At 32.7% G+C, this 26,590-nt stretch overlaps 1 protein-coding gene and 1 pseudogene across 1 annotated transcript; both read left to right on the forward strand.

Annotated features, from left to right (window-relative positions):
• Positions 1–1,174: 1,174 nt before the first annotated feature.
• On the forward strand, positions 1,175–5,711 carry LOC143050768 (L-amino-acid oxidase-like; the record flags this gene model as incomplete). The annotated part of the gene is made up of 2 exons (XM_076223887.1): positions 1,175–1,267; positions 4,999–5,711. Coding segments are annotated over 2 exons (777 nt in total), but the record flags the coding sequence as incomplete, so codon positions are not given.
• A 3,844-nt stretch (positions 5,712–9,555) lies between these two features.
• Positions 9,556–15,691, forward strand: LOC143050769 (L-amino-acid oxidase-like; annotated as a pseudogene).
• The last annotated feature ends 10,899 nt before the right edge of the window (positions 15,692–26,590 follow it).

Genomic DNA, 26,590 nt, shown 5'->3' on the forward strand with positions numbered 1-26,590 from the left:
ATTCATATAAAATAAACATATTTTTTAACCAGTTATAATTTTATTTTATAAAATGAAAAATTATACCAAGAATATTTGTATCTAAGGGAAATAACGAAAACAAATACATGTTCCTTATAATTTACCAATTTATAAGATTGTTTAATAAATGTGTGCCAAATTACATAAAATAATGAAACAGTTAACATTATTCATATATATGTAGGACACGGAGATGTTTCATCGCGGCTTCGAGTCCTGCATATGTACTGACTATCCTTATTTTGACTTCTACATCAACAGCATCAGAAATGCAAATATTAACCAATATGAACATTTATATAAGGCCATATTGTCACTCTTAATTTTCAAAGAAAAAATGGTTGAATAAAATTAAGAATGAAAATGAGGAATGTGCCAAAGAGACAACTATCCGACCAATGAGCAGAAAACAGCTGAACACAGCGAGGAAATACAACACCCAGGGGTGTTTTTTCGCTTGCCTCTAAACATAGTCAATTTGTTCTTTTAACACAAAATATTTTTAACGATATTTGCTGATTTTTCCTTTGATATTATGAATCCTAATGTTTTATATTAAAAGTTTTGCCCCCTAGCCCAAACTGGTCTTCAAATAATTTGATTTAAAAAAAGATTGTTTAGATCTTACAAAATCATTGTATTTTTTAGTTTAAATATAACAAATGTGTTTAATGTTCAACGTATGCAAATCTGTATCCACCAAATTTCAATGGCTTAATTTTCAAAATTAAGGATTCGTACCTTTTTCATAATTTGTATAACACAGAGTTAAAAAAAATATTCTTTAAAATCTTGAAGAATCCTAGTCATTTTTACTAGAATTGAAAAAAGCTGTTAAATGTATAAAAAAATCGAGAGATTCTTTTTTGCCAAATTCCAATGGGCTATATTTCCGTGATTCATATATTACCAATTTATTACACCCCTTTAAAAAGCTTATTTTAAAACTTAACAGAGAACATTCTTACGTTACATTATTCTTGTTGTCAATTAGAATTCATAAACTGATTTTTTTCTGGGTACAGTTGTACTAATGCACAAAATAATAAACATTAATTTGATCAGTACTTAGTTTTCCTCATTTTCATCGGTCATTTCTCGCATTAAAATAAAACTACAATAATCATTGAAGGCATTCTCTCAAGCTGAATAACGACCTTCAAGCTATCAGAAAAAGACAAGATGGATATTACAGCCTTTTTTTCAACCTACAATCACTAGAAGCAGTACCACTTGGGCCCCAAAGGTAATTTATATAATATCTTAATCATGATAATAATGTAGCTGACGGACGCCTCCGGGTGCGGGAGTTTTTCGCCACATTGAAGACCCATTGGTGGAGTTCGTCTGTTATCTGCTCTATGGTCGGGTTGTTGTCGCTTTGACACATTCCCCATTTCCATTCTCAATTCTAATAATGTAGTTAGGTGATATTAAAAATCTATCATTTCAAATTGATACTTTCAATCACAAGAGCATTAGCTAAGCAACACAAGCGAAATAAATAGAATTATGGTACCTTTGTTTTAGATCTTTGATTTTTTTCAATGGCGGGAAAAGGCTGTCATTTTAATTTTTCATTGGCATGATTTGAGACTGAAATTATCAGAAAAAAATCTAACATCTGTATATATATTGAAATGAACTTTTTATAAGCTACGGAAAAAAAAACTATAAAAAAAAAGATCGGTGATACGAGGCAAGATATTCAACTCTGTATTGTAAACAAGAACTCATGCAGTCCGAAAATTGACAAATATTCCTAAACCTGACCGTAGTACACCCTAAATACACATATATTTGTAATTTCCAATCAATTGGTAAATATGTGGCTGTTTTTAAATGAGAAATTATTATCCCGATTCAACATGCATGTATGAATTTGAATTAGTTCCTTGTCATAACACATACAAAAGAGAAAAAAGATACCGAAGGGATATTCAGACTCATAAATCGAAATAAACTAAAACAAAACCAACAAACACAGTTACACAAAAATTAGAAATAAACTAAAGGTGATCAACTTTAAAACTACGAGAACAGGATTTTCGCTCTGTTGCTCCTGATGGGTAGGCTGATCATATCAACTATCCGCTTTAGATCCTGAATGAATTTGCCGGATGTCGTTTTTGATTGTACTCCAAGAGTTTACGTCGGTATAAAAATATGCTGAACTGGTCTTCTAACACTCAATATTAAAACTCATGGTAAAGCGGGTGTTCTTTAGGTTGTGCAGGAAGTATTATTTCCGGTGAAAATATGGACGTTAAATTGCATCTTATCTACGTGTTTACAGCCATCGTTGAGTTATTTAATTTAGTTTACATTGCATTAAAAGTTCATATTCTATGAACACAGGTTAAATATAAACGCAGGCCCTTGCTTTTGTGACTCAATCTCAAATTGTATCTTTCTGAACTTTCTGCTATGATATGTATCCTGGCGAAAGCGTTATCGTTTTGTTTCGGGTAGTTCTACGTGTGTTTGGGATAACGTTCCCAATTAAATCATTGGTATTCAAGAATCTTGCTTGTCCTTCGGGATCAACTGATATTGTTTTGTTTGATTATCCTTTTGGGATAATTCGCCTCTATTTTACTTTTTTGATTTCATTACTTTGGGTTTGAAACTTCTTGGTGAAGTTAACACACGAAAAGCGTATAAGGCCGTGTACACACCAAACGCCATGTACAGTAAACTTGTTTACCATTAGTTTAATGTACTGGACATTGGTTTCACATTAAATTTGTTCACATCTATACACCTTGTTTAATTACCTGTACATAAGATTTGTTCACACTTGTAAACTCTATGTCAATTAAATGTTCATTACGTAGAACTGAATGAAAAGTTTTCGGACAAGTTTTCTAGCAGTAAGGGAACGACCATTTGACTTTAAATCGGGATGGAGTATCGATGGGAATATTCCGAACCCCAATTGGATGAAAAAAAAGTCCTACAGATGATATAAAAATATTCTAAATCAAGAGTTTCCCCATACATTATAGTGTTAAATGTTGAAAACAAAATTGATTACCAGCATCGAAAAAAAAACGGAATAAAACGTTTGCGCGGAAAAATTTCTGGCTCAGATAAATTAACCAAATACTCCCCCCCCTTTTTTTTAAGTTAAATGGTTGCTTCTTTATGAAAGCCATTTTGATGATTTGCAGTAGTTTAAAAATAATAAAGATGTCTCGATTAAGCATTAGAAAACGTAGGCTGCAGCAGCGTGCTTACAGGCAAAGAATATATATTTTTATTCTCATAAAGCCAATGCATTACATGTACATCGGTACAGAGATTGAAGGAGAAGAAGGAATGATATATTAGGGATCACTATATTCCTATCTTTTCTGTTTGTTTCAAATGGTATTTCTTCTCCAAGGAGTATTTGGCAAAGGGAGGGGTAATGGTTTTTTTTATAATTTTAAGGGTAATTTAACGGATCCGAGATACATGTACTAGACAAACAATACATTTACCTCACACCTTTTAAGTAATGCATTTATGAGTGAATCGTTGTTTGAGAAAAGACCAGTAGCAAACATTTCTGTGCAAGACAAGTCGATTTGGAAAGACCTTAATTTTCAAATGAATTATGTGTTCGGCAATGATGCTGCTTTGAGTCTTGATAAGGGCTTAATAAAGCTACGTTAAATTCAAAAAAAAAAATAAAGAACTATATCAAGTTTAGACAAATATTTCTGTAAAGAACTTTATTAACAATTGTTATTATTCAAAAATTGTTTCTTCCTTAAATATACACGGTGAAACTAATGTTTTAAATGCCTAGTTTTGTGTAAACTTAATCTACACAAAGCCTACATCGAGTATCGACTGCATGTAGACAAAACATGTTTTACACTACATGTAAACATTGAATTTTATCAATGGGAACGTAATTTTGTTTAGTTTACGTGTGAGTTACACTTACACAATACTGAGTTTAGGTCAATGTGAACACGGCCTAAGACGCACCTAATATATAATTTAATGTTTTAACAACATCAACTAATGTTTACACGGTAAATTCATATTAATGCTATATGAATACTAGTACATTGTGTGTTGTATTAAATTTGACCTACGAATATTCTACATACTATCCCAAGAAGACTCGCCGAACCATTGGATAATGGCATGAGCTGAATTAATAGGGTTTTTCTTTTCCCTGATACATGTATACAATTTGCGTAGCTGTGAAGCAGTTAATCTAAAATGCATAAAAACTTAATACATGTGTTGCTTCCAAAACACTTTTGTATTATTTAACTTCATCATTAACAATGAGGGTATCATCAGCTCAGTAGTCAGTGCTTCGGTACTGACAAGATTTAAGAAACTTTACTAAAATTGTCCGTTTATAAATTTTGAAATTATTATAACACTAAGGTTTCAACTCCCTAAGGAAAAGTTGGCTTTTGATGAATTTGGCTATTTATTTTAGGTATTTTTGACACATAGCTCTTCAACGATTTTCTATACTTATCGATCTTCGGATTTCAAATGTTTGGCGCTGAGCGTTCCTGATGAAGGTAATCCAGAAAAGCGTTTCGGACGCAATAAATTATTAAACGTGTTGTTTTTCATTTTTCTATACCCCAAATTATGAAAGCCATCAACCAATCATCTTTTCACCGAAAGACACCTTTTAATTAATCAATTAACCATGATTTAGCAGTTACTATTGTATTCTATGCGAAGCTGTGCACAAATAAAACGTCTATATGCGAACATAAAACTTTTCTTGTTTCGTGCGTTGCGTTCAAAGCGCCTTTTCCTGATTTTACATCATTAAAATAACAAAAACATCAACTTTTCTAATAGTAAAAAAAAAAAACATGTTAGGAGCTACATATGGTCAAAGGTTAAATGAAGGATATAGCAAAATTCATCTTTTTTAAACATTTATTTTAAAACAACATGTGTATTATTCATGCAATAAACTAGTGTTTTTTTTCTATTTAAATTTAGCCTGAAACGTTTACGATGGAGTGTGCTAAAAAAGTCATACTGGCAACCAATAGATTTTCACTAGAAAAACAGGACTGGGAAGGTCTTCAACAACCGCGTATTAGAGAATATTTAACAAAAGCAGTAAAAGATATTCCCGCAGCAAAGCTTTATTTCAGTTATGATTATCCCTGGTGGAGATCATCCCCGGTTTATTCTGACTATATGATTTCAGACAGTCCGTTAAGGCAAACGTACGATTTTGGTACATCCAAATCAAACCCACAAAAATCTGTTCTACAAGCTATGTACACGGATAGTGATATACCTTACTGGGACGAATTATTCACCAGAGGGTATGTAAATGAACCTCATGGTCACTTTGTCTTAATGGGAAAAGAATTTGAACAGGTTGCACATAAATATTTGGCTGAAATATATAAAATACCTGTTGAAAACATACCTCAGCCAACCAAAGCAGCTGCATATCTATGGGAAAATTATCCGTACGGTGGTGCATGGCAGATTTGGATGCCGGGTTATATATGGCCGTCGGTTGAAAGGCAAATGACAAAACTGTCGTCAAATGATGATGTCTTTGTGGTTTCAAACGCTTTCAATGCGCGTTCTTTCTCATATTGGTCTAACGCAGCGCTACAAGCAGTTGAACTTGCTATGCCATATTTTGGATTGAAACCAAAATAGAATAATAAGAAATTAAATTAAAAAAAATAATTAACTGTCTTTTTATATTGTTTCCATCCTAGATCATCTTTAAATGTATCAAAAACTACAACCCGACCATTTTTGGCCGCCATAAACCTAAGTACACAAATATAGTATTGATATTGAATGAGTTTTGACACAGGTTGACAAACATGGCAGTTTATTCCTAGATGATAACTCAAAATCATATGTTTGCCAAAATGATGAAGACTTAATAACTATCAGTAGTCTAGAAACCACTATAAAGAAAACATAAGACAAAGCATTATGAACCCCACTACTAACACAAGGGTTCCTGGTTCGATTCCCGTTTGGGAGGAAAATTTCAGGAACTTAATTTTCGGCTCTCCCTTGACACCATCTGCGAGTATGGTCTTGAGGAAACGATGATAGTCCGTCGGAAGGGGACGATAAATGGCTGACCCGTGTTAAGAGAGAGACATATCTCTTGCACGTTAAAGACACCCTTCTAGATTTCGAAAAAGAGTAGGATAATGCCGCTACATGGCAGCACTCGCACCCGCAAAGTGGAAAAGGATTAATATAAGTTGCAAAACTTGTTTCCCAATCCACTATAAATAAATATGTTTAAACTAACCCCACTAACAAAAGGAGGTGATCACGTGCGTCTCAGAGGGTAACTATGTGGTGCTCTACTAATGCACACATTGTGTTGGTTAGTAGAGCATCAGAGTAAAAATAGATATGTAGATTATATAAATGGTCATCTGTGATAAGTTAATCAATTGATCTTCGGGACACAAAATAAGTGAACTCTGCTCTGACAATCATCCGATATGAAAAGCCAAACACACGCCCACGAAACAAAGGACATTTTGGCAAAGTGAAACATTCTACCTAAAGAATAAAGGACCTGGTGATATTGCAAGATTTTAGTGTACAGGCTCTCATTCAGCAGAAAATCATGTCAGTCGTGAGTGCTTTTAATAAGTATACTCACTTTTTATCAATACACACTTTCAGAAATGTAAGTTGAATGTGTAGATGAAGCTCCTTTAAGTACGTATTCTTGTTGTTGCTGTCTCAAAAAGAGTTCCGGCATCAAATTGTATAGAATGTGCAAATTCAATGTAGAAATAGACTACATTTGACTCGCAACCCGAACAATGTGCTTCAGAAGGGTTTAAATATAAAAATATAAAACAACACGTTTAATAATTTATTGCGTCCGAAGCGCTTTTCTGGATTTACCTTCATCAGGAACGCTCAAAGCCAAACATTTGAAATCAGTATAATGTATAACATTCACATGATGTCTAGCAAAATACTGCATGTTTTATGGAAATAGCTCTGTAATCGTTAAAAATGAGAGGCGAAAGATATCTGACGGACAGTCAAACTCATAGATAGAACATAAAGTTACAACGCCATGGTTAAAAAAATGACAGACAAATAATGGTTTACAAGACACAACATAGAAAACTTAAGACAAAGCAACACGAACTGTAATCGTTAAACCTGTCCTTAATCAATCACCAATCCACGTTAAAACTTCAGAAGTACCAAGTTATCATTTAGACTTATTAACTTTAGTTTTCTCTGATCTTTCGTGTGTGCTATCATTTTTCTGTTTAACATTTTTGTTTTATATTGATATGAAATGTGTATATCATTTCAAAATGTGAATCTGTAAACTTTAAAGTTATAATTTTCTATTAAAGTCGAGATAACTCCTAAGTTATTAGTTACAACTGTGTCACAAATGGCAATGACCTAAACAGGCATTTTATTCTTCGTGAATGAAGTACATGCCACGATTCATTTGCGTAGGAAATAGAAGAGTGTTCATACACTTTTAAAGATGAAACTTGAAATCAGAAGTAAAAAGAATTTTAACATACATGTTGCTTGTCCTAATTGTCAAGGAAATATACAATATAAGTTCAATGTCAGAAAATATAAACTTTTTTGTATTAGAATGATAAATTAAGGCGACAGTAGTATACCGCTGTTCAGAACTCGTAAATCTATGGACAAAAAACAAAATCGGGGTAACAAACCAAAACTGAGGGACACGCAATAAATATAAGAGGAGAACAACGACACAACATTAAAATGTAACACACACAGAAACGGACTAAACATAAGACAAAATCCGAAGCGAATAACAAATATAACATCAAAACAAAATACATGAATTTCGGATAGAAAACCGAGCCCTTCCCCAGTCTTGCGCCGATTACAAAAAGTTTATATTTTCATGACATTAACCTGATATTGTTTTTATACTGCAACTTAATTAAATACATTGATAGCTTTTTACATTGTAACACAAATGTCAACTTATTTTCATCCCTTAATGGACACCTGATTGTAAAGAAGGTGTTTCAAGATGAAATTGACATTATACAAAATATAGCTATGTTACTATATTTAGGAAATAAACACAGGTAGTTGCAGTATACACAGAAATATTCGATCATGTTGTCGATACAAATAAATACGTTTGTATTCATTGTCAATTCCTTTAAACCTCACAATCGTTTATGCCAGGTGTTTGTTTATTTACTTACAAGGCTTGTTTTAGATCACTTATTTGCATATCTTCTGTAAGCAACAATTTGTAAAATTGTGTAATAGGTTGTACGTTTTATATTGATAAATTAGTATTGAATATTAGTATAGTAAGAGGGTCTGGAATTATAATAGTAACAAACTACAGAATAAAGCCCCCCCCCCCCTCCACCAAAAAAAGTATATATATAAAATATAGACAAAAAGATTAAAAAAAAACACACGCAATGCTTCTGTTATATAAAAAATAGAGCATAAGGAAAGGTAAAAAAAAAAGATAAGTTAAAATTACAGAAATTAAAATATGTCCCATCTTTAATACAAATGTTAAAATTGTCAAATTTAATTCTTGAAACGAAATTTAAAAAAAAAAAGAATTGGAAGAGTGAGGGAACAATGTATGCGTCGCTAAAGCATGTGAATTCTATCTTTCAGAATCTACTGAATTCTGAGTAATTTCTTTACAAGCTTGGACCAAAACGTTGCGATTGACTTTTAAACGTTCTAAACGAGGAAAATACATCCAATGACGTGAAATTATTTTCATTTTAACAATGAAACTCCTGGAGATTTTAAAAATGGAAGGATTGAGAGGTTAAAAGTCATTTATCATTATACTGTGGTTTTATGTTCTAAAAAAATACTTGTTAAAAAAGAAATCTAAATCACATTTAACTGAAGAATGTACTGCAACGACACATTACAACTGCAGTCATCTTTGTTAAGACGGCTATCAATCACGTTCTTGTAATTCCTTAACCTATATGTACATATATCAATTAATAAAAATAACACAATAAAACATTAGGGTCTGTATGTAAATGTAGCTTAAAGATAGAAATTTAAGGTCAAATCTACAATATTCGTACAGAAAATTAGAAGAAAGAAAAAGTAAGAAAAAATAATTATATAGAATAATGGGTTCCTAAAATATAAGATATATATGATTGACGGTGAACAGTATAAAGGACAGAGAAATGTAATCCACAACATTAAAGAACGCAAAAATATAGAACCCCTTTCCAGACCCTTAAACATGGACTATACGTTACTTAAAGCTGCATTACTGACGAGTTACTTGTGTACAAGTGCATATTGTATCATACAGTTTCCCCAAAAAACATTGTACACTAATTTTTTTAACTATATTGATATAAGAAGATGTGGTATGAGTGCCAATGAGACAACTCTCCATCAAAGTCATAATTCATAAAAGTAAAACATTAGAGGTCAAAGTATGGTCTTCAATATTGAGCCGAGCTATAAAGGGCAATAAAATAGCTGAATTCGTTCAGTGTTAAGTATAATTGATAGCAAATGTATGGTGAAAATATCAATGCAAAGTAATAACTGCCAAAAAAATCCTTCGTTACATTTTAAATGAAATTCATATGAAATAAGTATCTTGAAATTTGAATGTTATTGAAATTATCGAACCATTGCATGCATATATACTAAACTAATATTTGCATGCACGTTTTTTTTTATATCTAGTTTACATATACAAAGTATAATCGACAAATAATATATAAGTGTGAAACCATTCAAACAGAAAAACCAACGATCTAATATATATAAAAAGACGAGAAACGAGAAAAAAAATTGTGAAACAAGCATTGCATAATTAAGGAGAACACCTTAAAAAACTTTACTATGTAACTATTTGACTCCTCTTATATATACAGCCCCTCTAGCATGTTACTACCGGTACAAATCATATTTTAGTATGAACATCTCCGGGTTGTTATATCTTATGGTCCTAAGTTCAGAGAACCCCAAGACATCAATTGGAACCATACCTTCAAAACTGATTATAAATTGAGGACTACCAAGAGAATAGGCCAAAAGAGGTTAAACACGTTTAATTTGTCAGAAGGGGTTAAAGCCGTCAGGTATCTGATAAAACGTGAAATCCTGCCCCAAAAGAATGCTCGACTAAAATCAGTATTCAGAGACATATGAACTGTGAAATGTCTATTATATCCCCCATGATTACTTAATGATGTTCTGCAGACAAAGCGTCAAATAATTTGTTCGTATGTAAGCAAGAGTAAAAATACATCAATGCAATAGCTACATATTGCCATAAAGCAGATATTCGGAGTTTATCTCAACATACATCAGTATATGATGAGGAAAAACGACTGAACGAATGCACGCTTTTCTTGTTTTACCTTCATTAGAACACAATGAATACGTGACAGGTGTTTTCAGTCGTTTATCTTTTTTGCCCTCACTCATGTCTTTTAAATCGATTTACGATACTTAATAGATAAAACACAAATTAACTTTTGAATAAAATCTCAAGTAAGACGGTAACGAGCTTTCCCAGAGAAATGAACAGACGGTAGCCAGCTTTCCAAGAGAAATGAACAGACGGTAACGAGCTCTCCCAGAGAAATGAAGAGATAGTAGCAAGCTTTACAGGTCCGAGAAATGAATAGACGGGAACGAGCTTTCCCAGAGACATAAACAGACGGTAGCGAGCTTTCCCAGAGAAATGCATATCACTTTCATAACAAACTATAAAAAAGAGAAAGATGTTTGTCCACACAGCACGTACATTCTTTATGTATAATACACACACATAAAAATAAAATTCAGAAAGGAAATGTGTCATGAAGACAACAACCCGACCATAGGGTAGAAAACAGCGCAACAATGACATCAATTGGTTTTCAACACAGCGAGATAATACCGCATCCGTAGGGGGGCTTCAGCTAAACCAAAATTGCATCAGAAGAAAAAGCTAGAGTATAACAGAAATCAAGGTCTAAAGAAAATTAAAGTGGAACATTGATGAGTATTTGTGTATGATCTCAATGGAAGGTTAAAGGAATGATCGGCAGACACGCCTTTAGTTTGGCATTTTGATTTTTCTTCATTTGAGAGTCAATTGTGATTTTTTGGTAGACAAAACATGAGTGCGAAATTTATTAGTCCTGTTGTCTGTATTGAGTTAAATTATATGCAATAGTAGTTTTCAGGGTATTTACGAGCGTAGGGATATACTTAAAAGAATATTTCACTGGTTTCTTTCTAATTATAGCTCCTTACTTCATACAAATGGAAGTATTTTTTCTGATATTTTATTGTTCAAATAAGGGATGTATTCAGGAATTACACCGATGTGCTTACAACCAATATTCCAGAGGCTGATAAAAAGTATTTCGTCAAAGAAAGAAGTGAAGTACTCATGTATCAACAAAGGTATGTGTTCATTATGAAGTTGAATGCTTTTGTTTAATTAATTTTAAAAGAAAGCAATTAAAGATCATATTTGTATACAGATTTCGAAGCAACATATTGTCTAAAAAGCTCATATTAAAATCTGGAATATAAAATTAGAAAGACATTTTATAATGCCATGCACACCTTATAATCCCGTGTGAAGTTATTCCACGCCATACATACACAATAAAATGCTTCACCAAGTCAGGAAATGACAGTTGTTATCCATTCGTTTGATGTGTTCTGATTTTGATTAAACCATATAATTAGGGACGTTCCGTCTTGAATTTTCCTCATACTTCAGTATTTTTTTCTTTTTCTTTTGAATAGTTATCAAAGGTACCAGGATTGATATTTAGTACGCCAGACGCGCGTTTCGTCTATATAAGACTCATCAGTGACGCTCATATCAAAATATTTGTAAAGCCAAACAAGTACAAAGTTGAAAAGCATTGAAGATCCAAAATTCCAAAAAGTTGTGCCAAATACGGCCAAGGTAGTCAATGCCTGGGATGAGAAAATCCTTAGTTATTGAGACGTAAGTATTGGTGTTCAAAAATTATTCGGCATTATTGAATTTCATGATGTTTTGTTTTGATATATGATTTCAAAATTGATGATTACATTTTCTACTAGATATGTCAGCACGTTTCCAAGCACGTTTCCATCATCTTCATTTTGAGACAACAATCACGCAGTAATTTAAGGTAGAGCGTCTGGTAATTCATACATTCAACAGGACTGCAAATGCTATAAATATATATGCGACTTTAATCAGAATAGTAAAGTACCTTAATGAGATTTTACTTTATTCACTCAGATGTTAATGCTTATTTCAGTTTCAAGTCTCTGTATCATAAATATTTAAGTGCTGAGGCACAACATTACATCAGAGAAACTAGCAGCTTTTCTTCAATATTAAATGAAATCAGTGCATCAATTATAGTACAAACTGAACCACCGTCTACAGAAAGTGACGACGTTTTAACTGTGGCAACATGATTTTCCTCAATACCAAAGGAATTCCTTCGAAGATTTTTACATGATGGTCAAAGGTGAGATCATACTTGGATCTTTTAATATCTACATATGTTCCCTTTACATGGGTTGTTTTGTTTTTGTGTTCTGTTAAATTGTTCCTTTTAAAATTGTTACACGATGATGACTGCTGTACCCATATTTTGACTATTTTATTTAGTGTGTCTGTTTAGTTAACGCATCATTGTAAATATAACGTAATTTGATGAGACTGTCATCACAGTGAGAGGGTTAGCGCTATAAAACCAGGTTTAATCCACCATTTTCTACATTTGAAAATGCCTGTACCAAGTCAGGAATATGACAGTTCTTGTTCATTCGTTTTTGGTGTGTTTTGTTATTTGATTTTGCCATGTGATTATGGACTTTCCGAATTGATTTTCCTCTGAGTTCTGTATTTTTGTGATTTTGACTTTTTTCTCCAAGAAGCAGTATTGGTGTTTTATTAATAACAGTATTGGTGTTTTATTAATAAATTTTTTAAAAATCGGACTTTATTCGTTTCAACACAAAGTTTTCTAAATTGAAACGGGCGTGTCATCAAAATAATGACCTTATAATTTCATATAACAAATATTCAGATATATTCAAAACAAAACAAATACACAATGTTTCAAATTGACATTGACCATTGGTTTTATTATTAACACTAGCGTGACAAGTTTAAACATTTTGACCTGTTATCAAAGCAATATGTTTAATCCCTTTAAAATATTTTATTAATTTTATCATTTGAAAACACAAAACACAATAGGTTGTATTGCATAAAATACGCTGATTTAAACGGCAATATGTCAATATGTCAATATTCTATTTATGTGCAACTCGAATATTTTTTCTTTGATCTGACTGCTTGATACCTTTTTTACATTATAGACAGGACTTGATTATATATCAAAATCAGTTAAGGACGTCATGCATTAGTGCCAGACCGTCGCGTGTTCATTCATACAACCGAACATCAATCACACCGTTTTGTACGCGTAAAAGTACTTTTACTAACTAATTCATTTTATTTCATATTCTCAACGAAAATACAAACAAATTTCCGATACAACAACTAATTGCCCTAGCAGCCTCGTTTGATTTTCTTGCTGATAAAGTCAGTATCAAAAACAAAAATGCCATTAGTCGGTGTATATTTTCAAACATAAAGCAATCTAATAGTGTAGTTTATTGTAGGCATTCTATCAAGTATAATCATGACGATCAAGGCCATCAGAAAAAGACGTGACGGTTATTACAAATTATTTTTTGAACCTATGTTCTCTAATAGCAGGACCTCAACGGGAATTCATATCATGGCTGTAATTTTGATCATTACAATTACTTATGAGCATATGATACAGTTTCGATTTCATTATAAAATTTTGATGGACAATTTCATATAGACTCTTTTTAACCTGATTAAATCAAAATTGTAATAAATAATATACCTTCATGGGCTCCTTTTCGTGTAAAATGAGGTCGAAATTTTCATTTGTGGACGTATTATTCCTTTTTGACATAAACATTTAAATTTGTTGGTTTAAAAGATAAATATAAGCTGGATTTTTGTGAAATTATATGTTATATCTATTATATATAACTTTTCTATCATTTTTCTTTCTTTTAAAAACAACTCATATTTATCAAAAATTTAGAAATAAATGTCATTTTTAAAAAATGCATTGTTGACTTTTTCACGAAATAATCTTCATTCGTTATCAAACCAAATGTCATTTTAAGAAAGAGGAGTCCATGTACAGGTTTTCAAGTTAAATCAGGCTGAATGATAAAAATCAGTCGCGACATGTCACTGTTCGACGTCGTAAAATTTTACGTTAGCAACGTCATTATCTACTCAGTATTGTATCGTATGCTCTTAAAGCGTATTCTGTTGTGTGTTTTATCGACTGTTATTTGTGTTTTTGTAAAAATAAAATAGATTTTTCTTGCCAATATAAAAATAATGAGATTTAGTATGATTGTCAATGAGTCAATTATCTACCAGATTTCAAATCAAGTGATATAAGCAAATATAAGTCGCTGTTCAGCCTACAATAACGGGGAAAACCGATATGAAAAATGTGAAAAAAAATCAGATAGCAGCCATATTTATAAGCAGGACAGTACATAAAGGATGCTCCTTATAGGTTTAAATATAACTTTGCTATTTTTCACATCCAGCTAATGGTCGCTGCTGATGAAGTACAACGTCTCAAAACTCCACTATACCAACCAACATATTAGGTATATGTCAAAAATATTCAATTGAAAACTGGTTTTAGCGCGAGATGAACATCAAAATTGTATGAAAGTTTTTAATAGTTTAAGTTTTTTTTTATTATGGGTTTCATTATAATATGCCATTTTTCATTTAAAAAATCTACCAATATCGAAGCACTATGTATAGATACTAATAATTATTGGTGTATGGTTATATTCTGCACATATTGAATAATACATCATAAAGGTTAACAATTTCATTTTGTTCTTTTCATACAGAACAGTTTCTGTTTTCATTTCAGTCAAAATTCAAAATTAAAAATTGGGCAAAGAAAGTCATCCTTGCAACCAATATATTTTCATTAGAACAACTTGAAGGGTCTTTACCAACCTCGTATTAGAGAATATTTAACACAGCAGTGAAAGATATTCCCGCAGCAAAGCTTTATTTCAGTTATGATCCTCCCTGGTGGAGGTGATCTCCAGTTTATTCTGACTATATTATTTCAGACACTCAGTTTAGACAAACCTACGATTTTGGTACATCAAGTCTGAATCATCCAAAATCTGAACTACAGGCAATGTACACAGTTAAAGATATATCTTACTGGAAGGAGTTATTCAACAGAGCGAATGGAAACGAAACTACTGGCAACTTCGAAAATGCAATAGAACTTGATCAAGCTACGAAGAAGTATTTGTCTGATATATATAAAATTCCTATAAGAACAATACCACGACCTACAAATTCGGCTTGAATGGTATGGAAGGACTTTCCATACGGTGGTGCATGGCAGATTTGGATGCCGGGTTATTTTTGGCCGGCGGTTGAGAGGCAAAAAACAAAACAGTTGGCAAATGATGATGTCTTTGTGGTTTGAAACGCTTTCAATGCGCGTTCTTTCCAATATTGGTTTAACGCAGCGCTACAAGCAGTTGAATTTGCTAGCCATATTTTGAATTGAAACCAAAATAGAATAATAACAAATTGATTTAAAAATAATTTACTGTCTTTTTATATTGTTTCCACCCAAGATCATCTTAACATGTATCAAAAACTATAACTTGATTATTTTTCTCCTTCTTACCTAAATACACAAATATAGTATATATTAAATGTCTTTTAACACAGGTTGATAGTTGTGTAACAAATATGGCAGTTTATACCTAGATGACAATTAAAACATCATAAGTTGGCCAAAATGAGGTAGACTGAATCACTAACAAGATTTTGGAACCCCTATATAGAAAACCAAAGACTGAGCAACACGAACTGTAATCTTAACACTGTCCTTAATCAATCATCCAGCCACTATATAACTTTTTTTCTTATTCAGTAGTACCAAGTTATCAAAATTTGTTGACGAATAAGACTTATTGTCTTAGGTTTTCTATGTTGTGTCTCGTGTACTATAATTTTTCTGTTTGTCTTTTTATTTTTTTTAGCCATGGCGTTGTCCGTTAATTTTTTTATCTATAAGTTTGATTGTCCCTCTGGTATCTTTCGCCCTTCGTTTATTGAAAAAGAAAACAAACTAAATAATTTAATTGTGTGTTTAAATACAAAGATGAAAGTCAAAGTCAGATTGATATCCATGTATACCTTCACAATGTGTGGTCTCTTGGGAGGGGGTACATTTATTTATGTGCTCTACGCGTAGTTGTTTTAGACTCGTTGTACCTACTGTAAGAACCGGTTTGGATTTCGCGGGTATTATATAAGAAAAGAAGCACGTTTTTTTCAGTTATCGAGGTTAGGCGGTGACCAATAAGTTGATTACTACTACAGTGTAGACATGTCCGACAACGAAAAGTATCCTAATGAAGATATGGATGAAGATACAGTTGAAGATACGAGGGGAGAAGGTGGCTGATCTTTTGTCACTAATGAAGACCTACATGTACAACAAAATCGCCGGGCTCGAGAAGAATCTAAACGATTCGACCCATAGATTAGCGAAAAAGGTAAAGGAGTCCGAAAACAAATTTAAATTCAAGGGTAACAAGATCCAGTTTGACCTTAACGTAGATGAAAATTTAAATTCCGCTATATCTTGTACCGAGAAGAAACGCCTGAATAAAACCATTTCGTACTTAGAAGATTCAAAAGAGCTGCTGAACAAACGCAATAAGCATATAAGGATCGAAGGGGGTTGGCAGTCGGTCAGTGAAAACTAATCTGATGAGCTAGCGAGTGATTCGGAAGATGAGAAACGCATTAGGTCCCCGGACAGCAGGGCAGTCAAGAAAATCAAGGTAGCTAAGACGGATGAATAACAGCATGGTAGAAGAAGACCCACAGAAACGGCTGGTTCGTAGTATCAACAGGCGTACAGTGGTGGAAATTCTGGCGGTAATGGTTTGCAACTCCAGCCCTTTCGTGCAGGGGCATCTGCCGTCGGAGCTCAAGGCCAGCTCAAAACCTTCCGACGTCGGTTATAAGTGTGGATTCTACGGGCATATGGTGAGAGAATGTCGCAGACAAAGGAAGAACAGTGTACCCAGAGCACCTCCTTCTTAAAGAAAACAATTACGATATTGTTAAGGTATATGAAAAAATTAATATTGTTACTTACTTTGAATATGAAAAAGATGTTTATGATATAACTGTAAAGGGCAGATTAAGTGCTTCTTTTTTGTTTTAATTTTTGGGTTAAGATTTGTCCAACAGATTCTGTTTATAATATAATTAAAGAAGGTTATAAATTCCTTTTTGTCGAGAGCCTACTTCTGTATTTTTGAAAAATATTATGTCTGCTTTAAAAAATAGAATCTTTGTACAGTAAAACCTGGGTAAACCGAACCCTGATAAAACCGAATTTCAGTTTAAACCGAACAATTTTCAAAGTCCCACAAAATTTCCCTATCAATTTACGTTAATCTAACCTGAAAAAACCGAACCCTGTCAACACCGAATTCCAAACACTTGTTGAAGGCTCGTTAGTAAATTATTATCTAAAAATTACCTGTCAAAATCGATCAATACCAATCAAAACAATAAATCTTATTAATTATGCGCATGATTTAATTAAACAAACACAGGATGGCAGAGTATCCCCGAAGATATTTGAGGTTTAATGAACTTGTGAGTTGTTATTACAAACTAATTAGCATGTCTGTGTCCATGTATAAAGTGATTATTTGTACAGAAACGGTAAACTGGTCAGGTACCCCCATCGCCGATAATGACGAGAAAAGAACTTTCCCTCAGATCAATTAAATGCACCTTACTCAAATAATTACGGCCACAAAATCGAAACTGCCATTCTGTAGCTAAACTGTTTAATTAAATAATAGTTTTAAAGCCTTTCACCGGATTAAGAAGTCGTGCAACACAATAAGGTCAATGGATTTCGATTGCTGGATTCCCTTTATATGCCCCGAAGACTTCCGTTAGCTATTTGGCAACGATAAAATCCGAGAATAAACTGGACCCCTGCTGTTGTTTCACTGTTATCGTGTGCCGAAGTATCAATCAGCGGGTGACCAGTTTAGTCCAAGAACTCGTGTGTACAATGATGTTCCCGATTCAACTACGGAATCGTCATTTGACATTGACTGTGAATCTGAATTGGTCAGTGAATTAACGGATGAGAAAATAATTATCAAAAGCAAAATAGCTCCACGTCAGACATCTCCTAACGACGAGCGTGATAGACGGAGTGGCGTTTGTTTTATAAACAAAAATGTAGCAAAACGTCTTTCTTCATCTTCTTTTATTTTTACATTTACATCTAAATCAACACAAAAATAAACTGTCGTCTGTTGTGTCACCTATTATCCCTTGTCAGTATATGCCAATTATTTGGTGTCGACTTCCGTTTACCTCTACAATCCGAACACCTGTGAAAACATAACAAAACGGAAAGTCCCGTGGGTGTTCGGTTTGGACAGGTTTCACTGTACATGAAGCTATTTTAGGTTTAGTTAAAGAGGTATCGAACAGTCCCATTGCAAACGTGCTGACCGTACCAATCAGCGCAAAAGGTAAACATGAACTTGTACTAGATTTGAGACATGTAAACAATATGGTGTCAGTAAACAGAGTTACATTCGTAGATCTGAAAGTTGCTAAACAATATACTACAAACAATTATATTGGATTTCTTTTTGATTAAAAGGCAGGTTATCATCATATTGATATATTTGCTCCACATCAGAAGTATTTTGGTTTCTCGTGGAAGTTTGAAGGGATGGAAAAATACTATGTATTTACAGTTTTACCTTTAGGGTTGAAATCGAGTGGTTATGTATTTACAAAGGTATTATTACCATTCGTAGCTCACTGGTGGAGAAAGGGTAGTAAAATTGTCGTATATTTAGACGACGGATTAGGGTTAGCTGATGATACTAGTGAGGTATGTAAATTACATGCAGACATCGTTAAATCAGATTTGATTATGTCGGGTTTTGTTCCAAACAGGGAGGAGAGTATCTGGTCCCCTTCTTATTCATTGAAATGGTTGGGGTTTATATGGGATGTACGAAAATGTGTTTTGCAAATTCCTGAGTCAAAAATATTTGCAAGAATGCATAAGTGATCCTTGTAAAGTTAAGATTAGAACGCTTGCAAAAATCTGTGGCAAGGTTATATATCTTACTCCAGCAATCGGCAATGTTACTCAGACAATGCCAAGAGCTACATTAGCTGTGATTAACGAACGAGTTGATTGAGATCAGTGCATGGATATTAACTTCAATAGTAATTTAATTTTTGAGTTCATGTTTTGGAAAAATAATGTGCAATTGATAATACCTGTCTCTTTATTACCAAAAGCAAATGAATTTGTACCATGGCAGCTAGAAACGGTATATCAGATAGACTTTTTAAGATACATGGCCGCTGGAAATCAGACTTAACAAAAGATGGTTATGTGTCTGGTCTGAAGATATAAAAAAGCGTTTATCTGTTACAAAAAATCTTGGTTTATAACCACTGCTTTCTTTGTGCATCGACATTGTTACCGTGCTGGACAAAGTCAGAAATGTGTTTCTTTATTTTATACCAAGATGATACAGTATACGGTTTGGGTTTCAAGAAGGTTTCAAAAGTTAAGTAGTGATGTGCACATAAATACTTTATGTTCGTTTGAATTAGAACATAAATACATTTATGTGCTATACGCGTAGTTATTTTTAGACCCGTAGTACCTATTGTAAGAACCGGTTTGGATTTCGTGGGTAGTATATAAGAAAAGAAGCACGTTTTTTTAGTTATCGAGGTTAGGCGGTGACCAATACGTTGATTACTACTACAGTGTAGATATATTTACAGTAGTGTAGAATTGTTATGTAGTTCATAAATCAATCAGATGAGTACGTATTATGATATTTGTTAAATTTTAGATATTCTGTAAGGCCAGTGTACCATGAAAGGAGTAGGTCCAGTAAGACCCCTTTTTGGCCCCAAAAATTGTTAAAATGTAAACTTTTAGTTATTTATTGGACAGTACAATGCTTCTGCTACATAAATATGGGCTGTTGTTGACAATACAATGCACATATATCGGGTACTAGCACCATTTAGTCATGCTAAATTACTTAAATCTTCACAATTCTAGCATTTTAGTTAATTTTTTTCCGTGTAAAACGAAAGTAGCTGCATTCGTGTTCATCCTAAATATTGAAATGTAAGTTGTATTTGATGATAATACATAACATATATCAATGTTGAGGATGAACACGGGTGCGGCAACTTTCATTTTTGACAAAAACCAACTGAAAAGTGACATTTTTCGGCATATTTGGTAGATTTTTCATATTTGAGCTTTTAATGACTAAATTAGTTTAAATCTTTCACATAAATTTATTGAATCAAATGAAATAAACACTTAAGTGTTTAAAAAGTGGTCAAAATCTTTCGTCAGATGAACCTGAACTTTGACGCCAAAATTCTTACCGGACCTACTCCTTTTTAGCTCACCTGGCCCGAAGGGCCAAGTGAGCTTTTCTCATCACTTGGCGTCCGTCGTCCATCGTCGTCCGTCGTCCGTCGTCCGTCGTCGTCGTCGTCCGTCGTCGTTAACTTCAAAAAATCTTCTCCTCTGAAACTACTAGGCCAAATCAAACCAAACTTGGCCACAATCATCATTGGGGTATCTAGTTTAAAAAATGTGTGGCGTGACCCGGTCAACCAACCAAGATGGCCGCCACGGCTAAAAATAGAACATAGGGGTAAAATGCAGTTTTTGGCTTATAACTCAAAAACCAAAGCATTTAGAGCAAATCTGACAAGGGATAAAAATGTTTATCAGGTCAAGATCTATCTGCCCTGAAATTTTCAGATGAATCGGTCAATCGGTTGTTGGGTTGCTGCCCCTGAATTGGTAATTTTGAGGAAATTTTGCTGTTTTTGGTTATTATCTTGAATATTATTATAGATAGAGATAAACTGCAAACAGCAATAATGTTCAGCAAAGTAAGATCTACAAATAAGTCAACATGACCAAAATGGTCAGTTGACCCGTTTAGGAGTTATTGCCCTTTATAGTCAATTTTTAACCATTTTTCGTTAATTAAAGTAATCTTTTACAAAAATCTTCTCCTCTGAAACTACTGAGCCAAATTAATCCAAACTTGGCCACAATCATCTTTGGGGTATCTAGTTTAGAAAATGTGTGGCGTGACCTGGTCAACCAACCAAGATGGCCGCCACCGCTAAAAATAGAACATAGGGGTAAAATGCAGTTTTTGGCTTATAACTCAAAAACCAAAGCATTTTGAGGAAATCTGACGGGATAAAAATGTTTATCAGGTCAAGATCTATCTGCCCTGAAATTTTCAGATGAATCGGTCAATCGGTTGTTGGGTTGCTGCCCCTGAATTGGTAATTTTGAGGAAATTTTGCCGTGTTTGGTTATCTTGAATACTATTATAGATAGCGATAAACTGTAAACAGCAATAATGTTCAGCAAAGTAAGATCTACAAATAAGTCAACATGACCAAAATGGTCAGTTGACCCCTTTAGGAGTTATTGCCCTTTATAGTCAATTTTTAACAATTTTCATTAATTTGGTAAATATATGTAAATTTTTACCAAATATAGTTCTCTGTTACTAATGGGCAAAGTTCATTATAGATATAATTGTAAGAAGCAAAATCGTTCAGTAAAGTAAGAACTTCAAACACATCACCATCACCAAAATACAATTTTGTCATGAATCCATTTGTGTCCTTTGTTTAATATGCACATAGACCAAGGTGAGCGACACAGGCTCTTTAGAGCCTCTAGTTTATTTAGTGGACGTTACGTATTTGCATTCAGTGAATCCAATGTTTAGGTGGACAATGAAAATTAATGATGACTTAGTTTGCACAAATAAATGTTTAATAAAATGGACATGGTCACCGTGCTGGATAAAAACAGAAATGTGTTTCTTTCCTTTATACCAAAATGATAAATATCATAAGAAAAACCTTCACATAGATCTATGGCGATTGCCTTGAATATAAATATAGTGAGATGTGGTATGATCCGCTGAGGCTAATAACGCGGATTTGAAACATCTATAAACCAACCCATACTTTAGAGTCAGCTATTATGGCAACTGGTAGGACAAAATGTAAAACAACTTAAGGTGGTACCTAACACCTGAACTAAAATTAATTTCGCTCGTTTAATTTTCTTTAAATTTTGACAATGTATTCAGTTTGACCCTTTGACAAAAATATAAAAATTTCAAAAACTTTGAACCAACCGTTTAATCAGAAAAATTACACTGGTTATATAGCAGTTTAACAAAAACTTATTTTGATCATTGAGAAGCTTAATATTCCCTTAACAACACAACGTCATTAAAACGTTCTGCTGATTTTACAGAGTTATCTCCCTGTAGTGTTAGGTACCACCTTAAATGTGAGAGCAAACGGCATGATGTATAATATAAGAAATACCGAAATATATGAAAAATAGTGAAAGACAGAAACCAACTAATACCTATAGAGAATGCGGTGGAACAAATGTTTGTGCCAATTTCAATGTGTGCTCTGATATTAATTAATAAAGTTAATTCTCCTGATATGACTTGATATAGAATATGTATGTCATTTCAAAATGTGGATCTGTAAACTTGAAAGTTTTAAATTTCTATAAAAGTCGAGATAACTGCTATGTTATTAGTAACAATTGTGTGGCATATAGCAATGACCTAAACTGGCATTTTATTCTTAGTAACAGAGATACAGGCCACGATTCAGTTGCGTATGGTATAGACAACGGTTTATACACTTTTATAGATGGAAGTCAGAGGTAAAAAGAAATTTTAACATACATATTGCTTGTCCTACTTGTAAACGATGTAAAAAAAAATTTTTTTTTGTATTGTTTTATCTTTATTCAATCATACTTAATATTTACATACTATTTAAGGTCGTACCCAACACTTTCACTAACATTTGTTTGTCTTGTTTAATTTTCATAAAATGTTGACAAAGTATTTACTTTGACCCTTTAACAAAACTATAAAAATTTCAAAAATTTTGAACCAACCGTTTTGTCAGAAAAATTACACTGGTTATACAGTAGTTTGACAAACACCAATTTTGATCATTGAGAAGCTTAATATTCACTTTACAACACAACGTAATTAAAACGTTTAGCTGACTTTACAGAGTTTTATCCCTTTAGTTTTAGGTACCACCATAGTTAGTACACGTTTTCATCTACTGTAATATTACAGTTAAAAGATATTCCCTGCAATACCATATATAGTCATACTTTCCATATTGCAGCATATTCACTTTGGTTTTGTTTTTGATTTTTTAAACTTTATTTCATAAAATTGAGATTTAAACTAATATCAAAATTGACATATTGTCTCGATCAAAACGAAAAAAATAATTCTTATTCATATTTTATCATGATAAATAATACGTTTTGTTCATTGTGAATTCCTTTTAACCTAGTAATCGTTTATGCCAAGTGTTTTGATTATTTAGCAACAACATGCCAAATTGTGTAATATGTTGTACTTTTTATATTTATAAATCAGAATTGAAAATTAGTATAGTAAGAAGGTCTGGAGTCATAATAGACACAAAATACAGAATAAAGGCCTTAAAAAGAATAGAAAAGATAGGGCAAGAGATAAAAAAGCTAACGTGATGCTTCTGTAATACAAAGAGCATAAGGGCAGGTGAATAAAAAATTAGTTAAATGTAATAAAAAAATAAAATGCAGACATAAAAGACCTTTATTTGTCCAATATTTTATACAAAAAAAAATAAGTCCCGAGAAGAATTTCGAGATATGAATAGGAAGACTTAGGGAACAATGTTCGTATCGCAAAAGTATCGGATTTCCATTCGCTATTTCATAATCTACTGAATTCTGCGTAATATTTTTACAAGCTTTCACAAAAACGTTGTAATAGGCTTTAGACGACGTCCTAAACGATGAAAATTCAACAAATGGCGTGAAGATGTTTCAATTCCGGCTTTTCAACAATGAAACTCCTATATATTTTGAATATGTCTATTGGGGAAGGATTGCGAACAACTTAACAGATGCTTTGCGGACGTTCATAATTTTACAATTTATAATGAGGTTTAATTAAACTAATAAAACAAGAAATCTAAATCGCCTATTACTGGAGATAGGATGCATGAATGCACTGCAATGACACTACTACAGTCATCTTAGTTAAGATGGCTATCAATCACGTTCTTGTAATTTCTTAACCTGCATGTACGTTTATCAATCAATAAAATTAACACAATAATATATAAGGCTCTGTATATGGCTCACAGAATAGAAACTTATGGTCAAAATCTACAAAATATATACTGAAAATTAGAAGAAAGAAAAGTAAGAAAACGATAATATAGAATAATAGGGTCATAAAATATACGATATACGATACATAATAATAAAGGATAGAGAAATATAATCCAAAACATTAAATAACGCAAACATAAAGAACCCCCACCAGACCCGTAAATATGAACTAAAAGCTGTTTAAAGTTGCCTTATTGACGAGTTACATGTGTATTGTAAAATTACTTTTCTTATTTAATACAAGTGCATATTGTATCATACAGTTTCCCCAAAAAAACATTGTACATATTTTTTTCAACTATAATAGATATAAGCAGACGTGGTACGAGTGCCAATGAGACATCCATGTCACAATTCATAAAATGAAACAATTATTGGTCAAAGGAGTGTCTTCAACATTAAACCTTGGTTCACACCGAACAGTAATCTAAAAAGGGTCCCCAAAAATTCTAGTGTGAAACCATTCAAACAGGAAAAAACAACGATCTAATATATATATATATAAAAAAAACAAGAAACATTTATGAAACAAGCATTGCAGGACCTTAATTTAGAAGAACACACTAAAAGAAACATCACCATGTAACTGTTTAACTCCTCTTATATATACAGCCCCTTTAGCCATGTTATAACCGGTATCTAAACATAATTCAGTATGAACAACTCCGAAAGGTTATATATCATGGTCCTAAATTCAGAGAACCCCAAGACATATAATGGAACCATACCTTTAAAAATAATTATGAATTGAGGACTACTCCAGAACATTGGCTAAACGAAAAGAAGTTGAACTCTTATGTCAGAATAGGTTGAAGCAGTCTGGTATCTGATAAAACGTCAAATCCAAAACAACATATAAATGAATGATCGACTTAATTCCGAATTCAGAGACATAGAATCTGTGAAATGTCTATCACATCTGCACGATTAGCAGAAGTTGTTCAGCAGACAAAGATTCAAATTAGTTTGTTTGTGTGTACGCAAGAGTAAAAAGAGAGCACAATCCAACAGCTAGTAAACGCAACCGTTAAACAGATATTCGGAGTTCATCTCAACATACAATAATGCACATGAATAATATAATTTGCTCTCACTGTCCTCAGTATATGAGGAGGAAGAACGACTGAACAGATCTAAGCCAAAACGCAAGACGATTTGTCACACCTTTTTTTTCTTTTTTAAATAAATGCCTTAGTTCAAGGCTACATAGAATATGTACAGTTACATAACATTTTTATAATACTGTTACCAATTAATCATCTATAACTATAAAACGTTTTTTGTGCTTTTCGTTTAAATTAACATGTATTTATAACCAGTAACAATTATATTCTTTAAAAGGAAAAAAAATCTTTGCACTCTCTGTTGTAAATAGCTACGTCAAGTTTTAAAAGTGTAGAATTGTACTAGCGTCTTTATGATGTTCGGGTAAAACTGTTTTGTTGTATAAATTTCAAGATATTATAGTCTTATAAACAGAGTTGATTTTAATGATTCATTTTAATTTTACATCTTGGTCATACTGATGAAGGATATCTGTTTTCCGAAATCGTTAACATGATTTTCTTTTACTGCTTATTTTTTTATGAAGTTGTACCCTTTAAGACATGTTATATATTATATTTTGTAGTGCACTGCACCATATTTATGTAATCCATCGCCCCGTAATATTTATCGTTTGCTATTATTCAGTTATTTAATCAATGAAAACATATATATTTGAAGCCTTATTGTTACTCCTAATTTTTTTTAAACAAAAGTAGGTTAAATGTTTTGAAGAATTTTTCATAGCGACAGCATTCAAAGCAAACTAAAAAATCAAACACTTTTACAGACTGCATTGATTGTATGGAAACTCCTCCTATTCATGTTAGACTCGAAATGATATGATAAGATATAAGCCAATAACAATTAACGTAAGAAATTATTCAAACATGCTGAAAAACAAAAGCACGTCTTGACACGTTTAGAATTCGAATAGAAACTGTATAAGTAAGAAAATGTCAAGTAGGTAATACAACAGTAGTATACCTTGTACCCTGTTCAAACGTCATAAATCGATCGAGAGAAAACAAATCCCGTATACAAACTACGAAACC

Source organism: Mytilus galloprovincialis, chromosome 11 (assembly GCF_965363235.1).
Source record: "Mytilus galloprovincialis chromosome 11, xbMytGall1.hap1.1, whole genome shotgun sequence".
In the NCBI taxonomy this organism is placed as follows: Eukaryota; Metazoa; Mollusca; class Bivalvia; order Mytilida; family Mytilidae; genus Mytilus; species Mytilus galloprovincialis.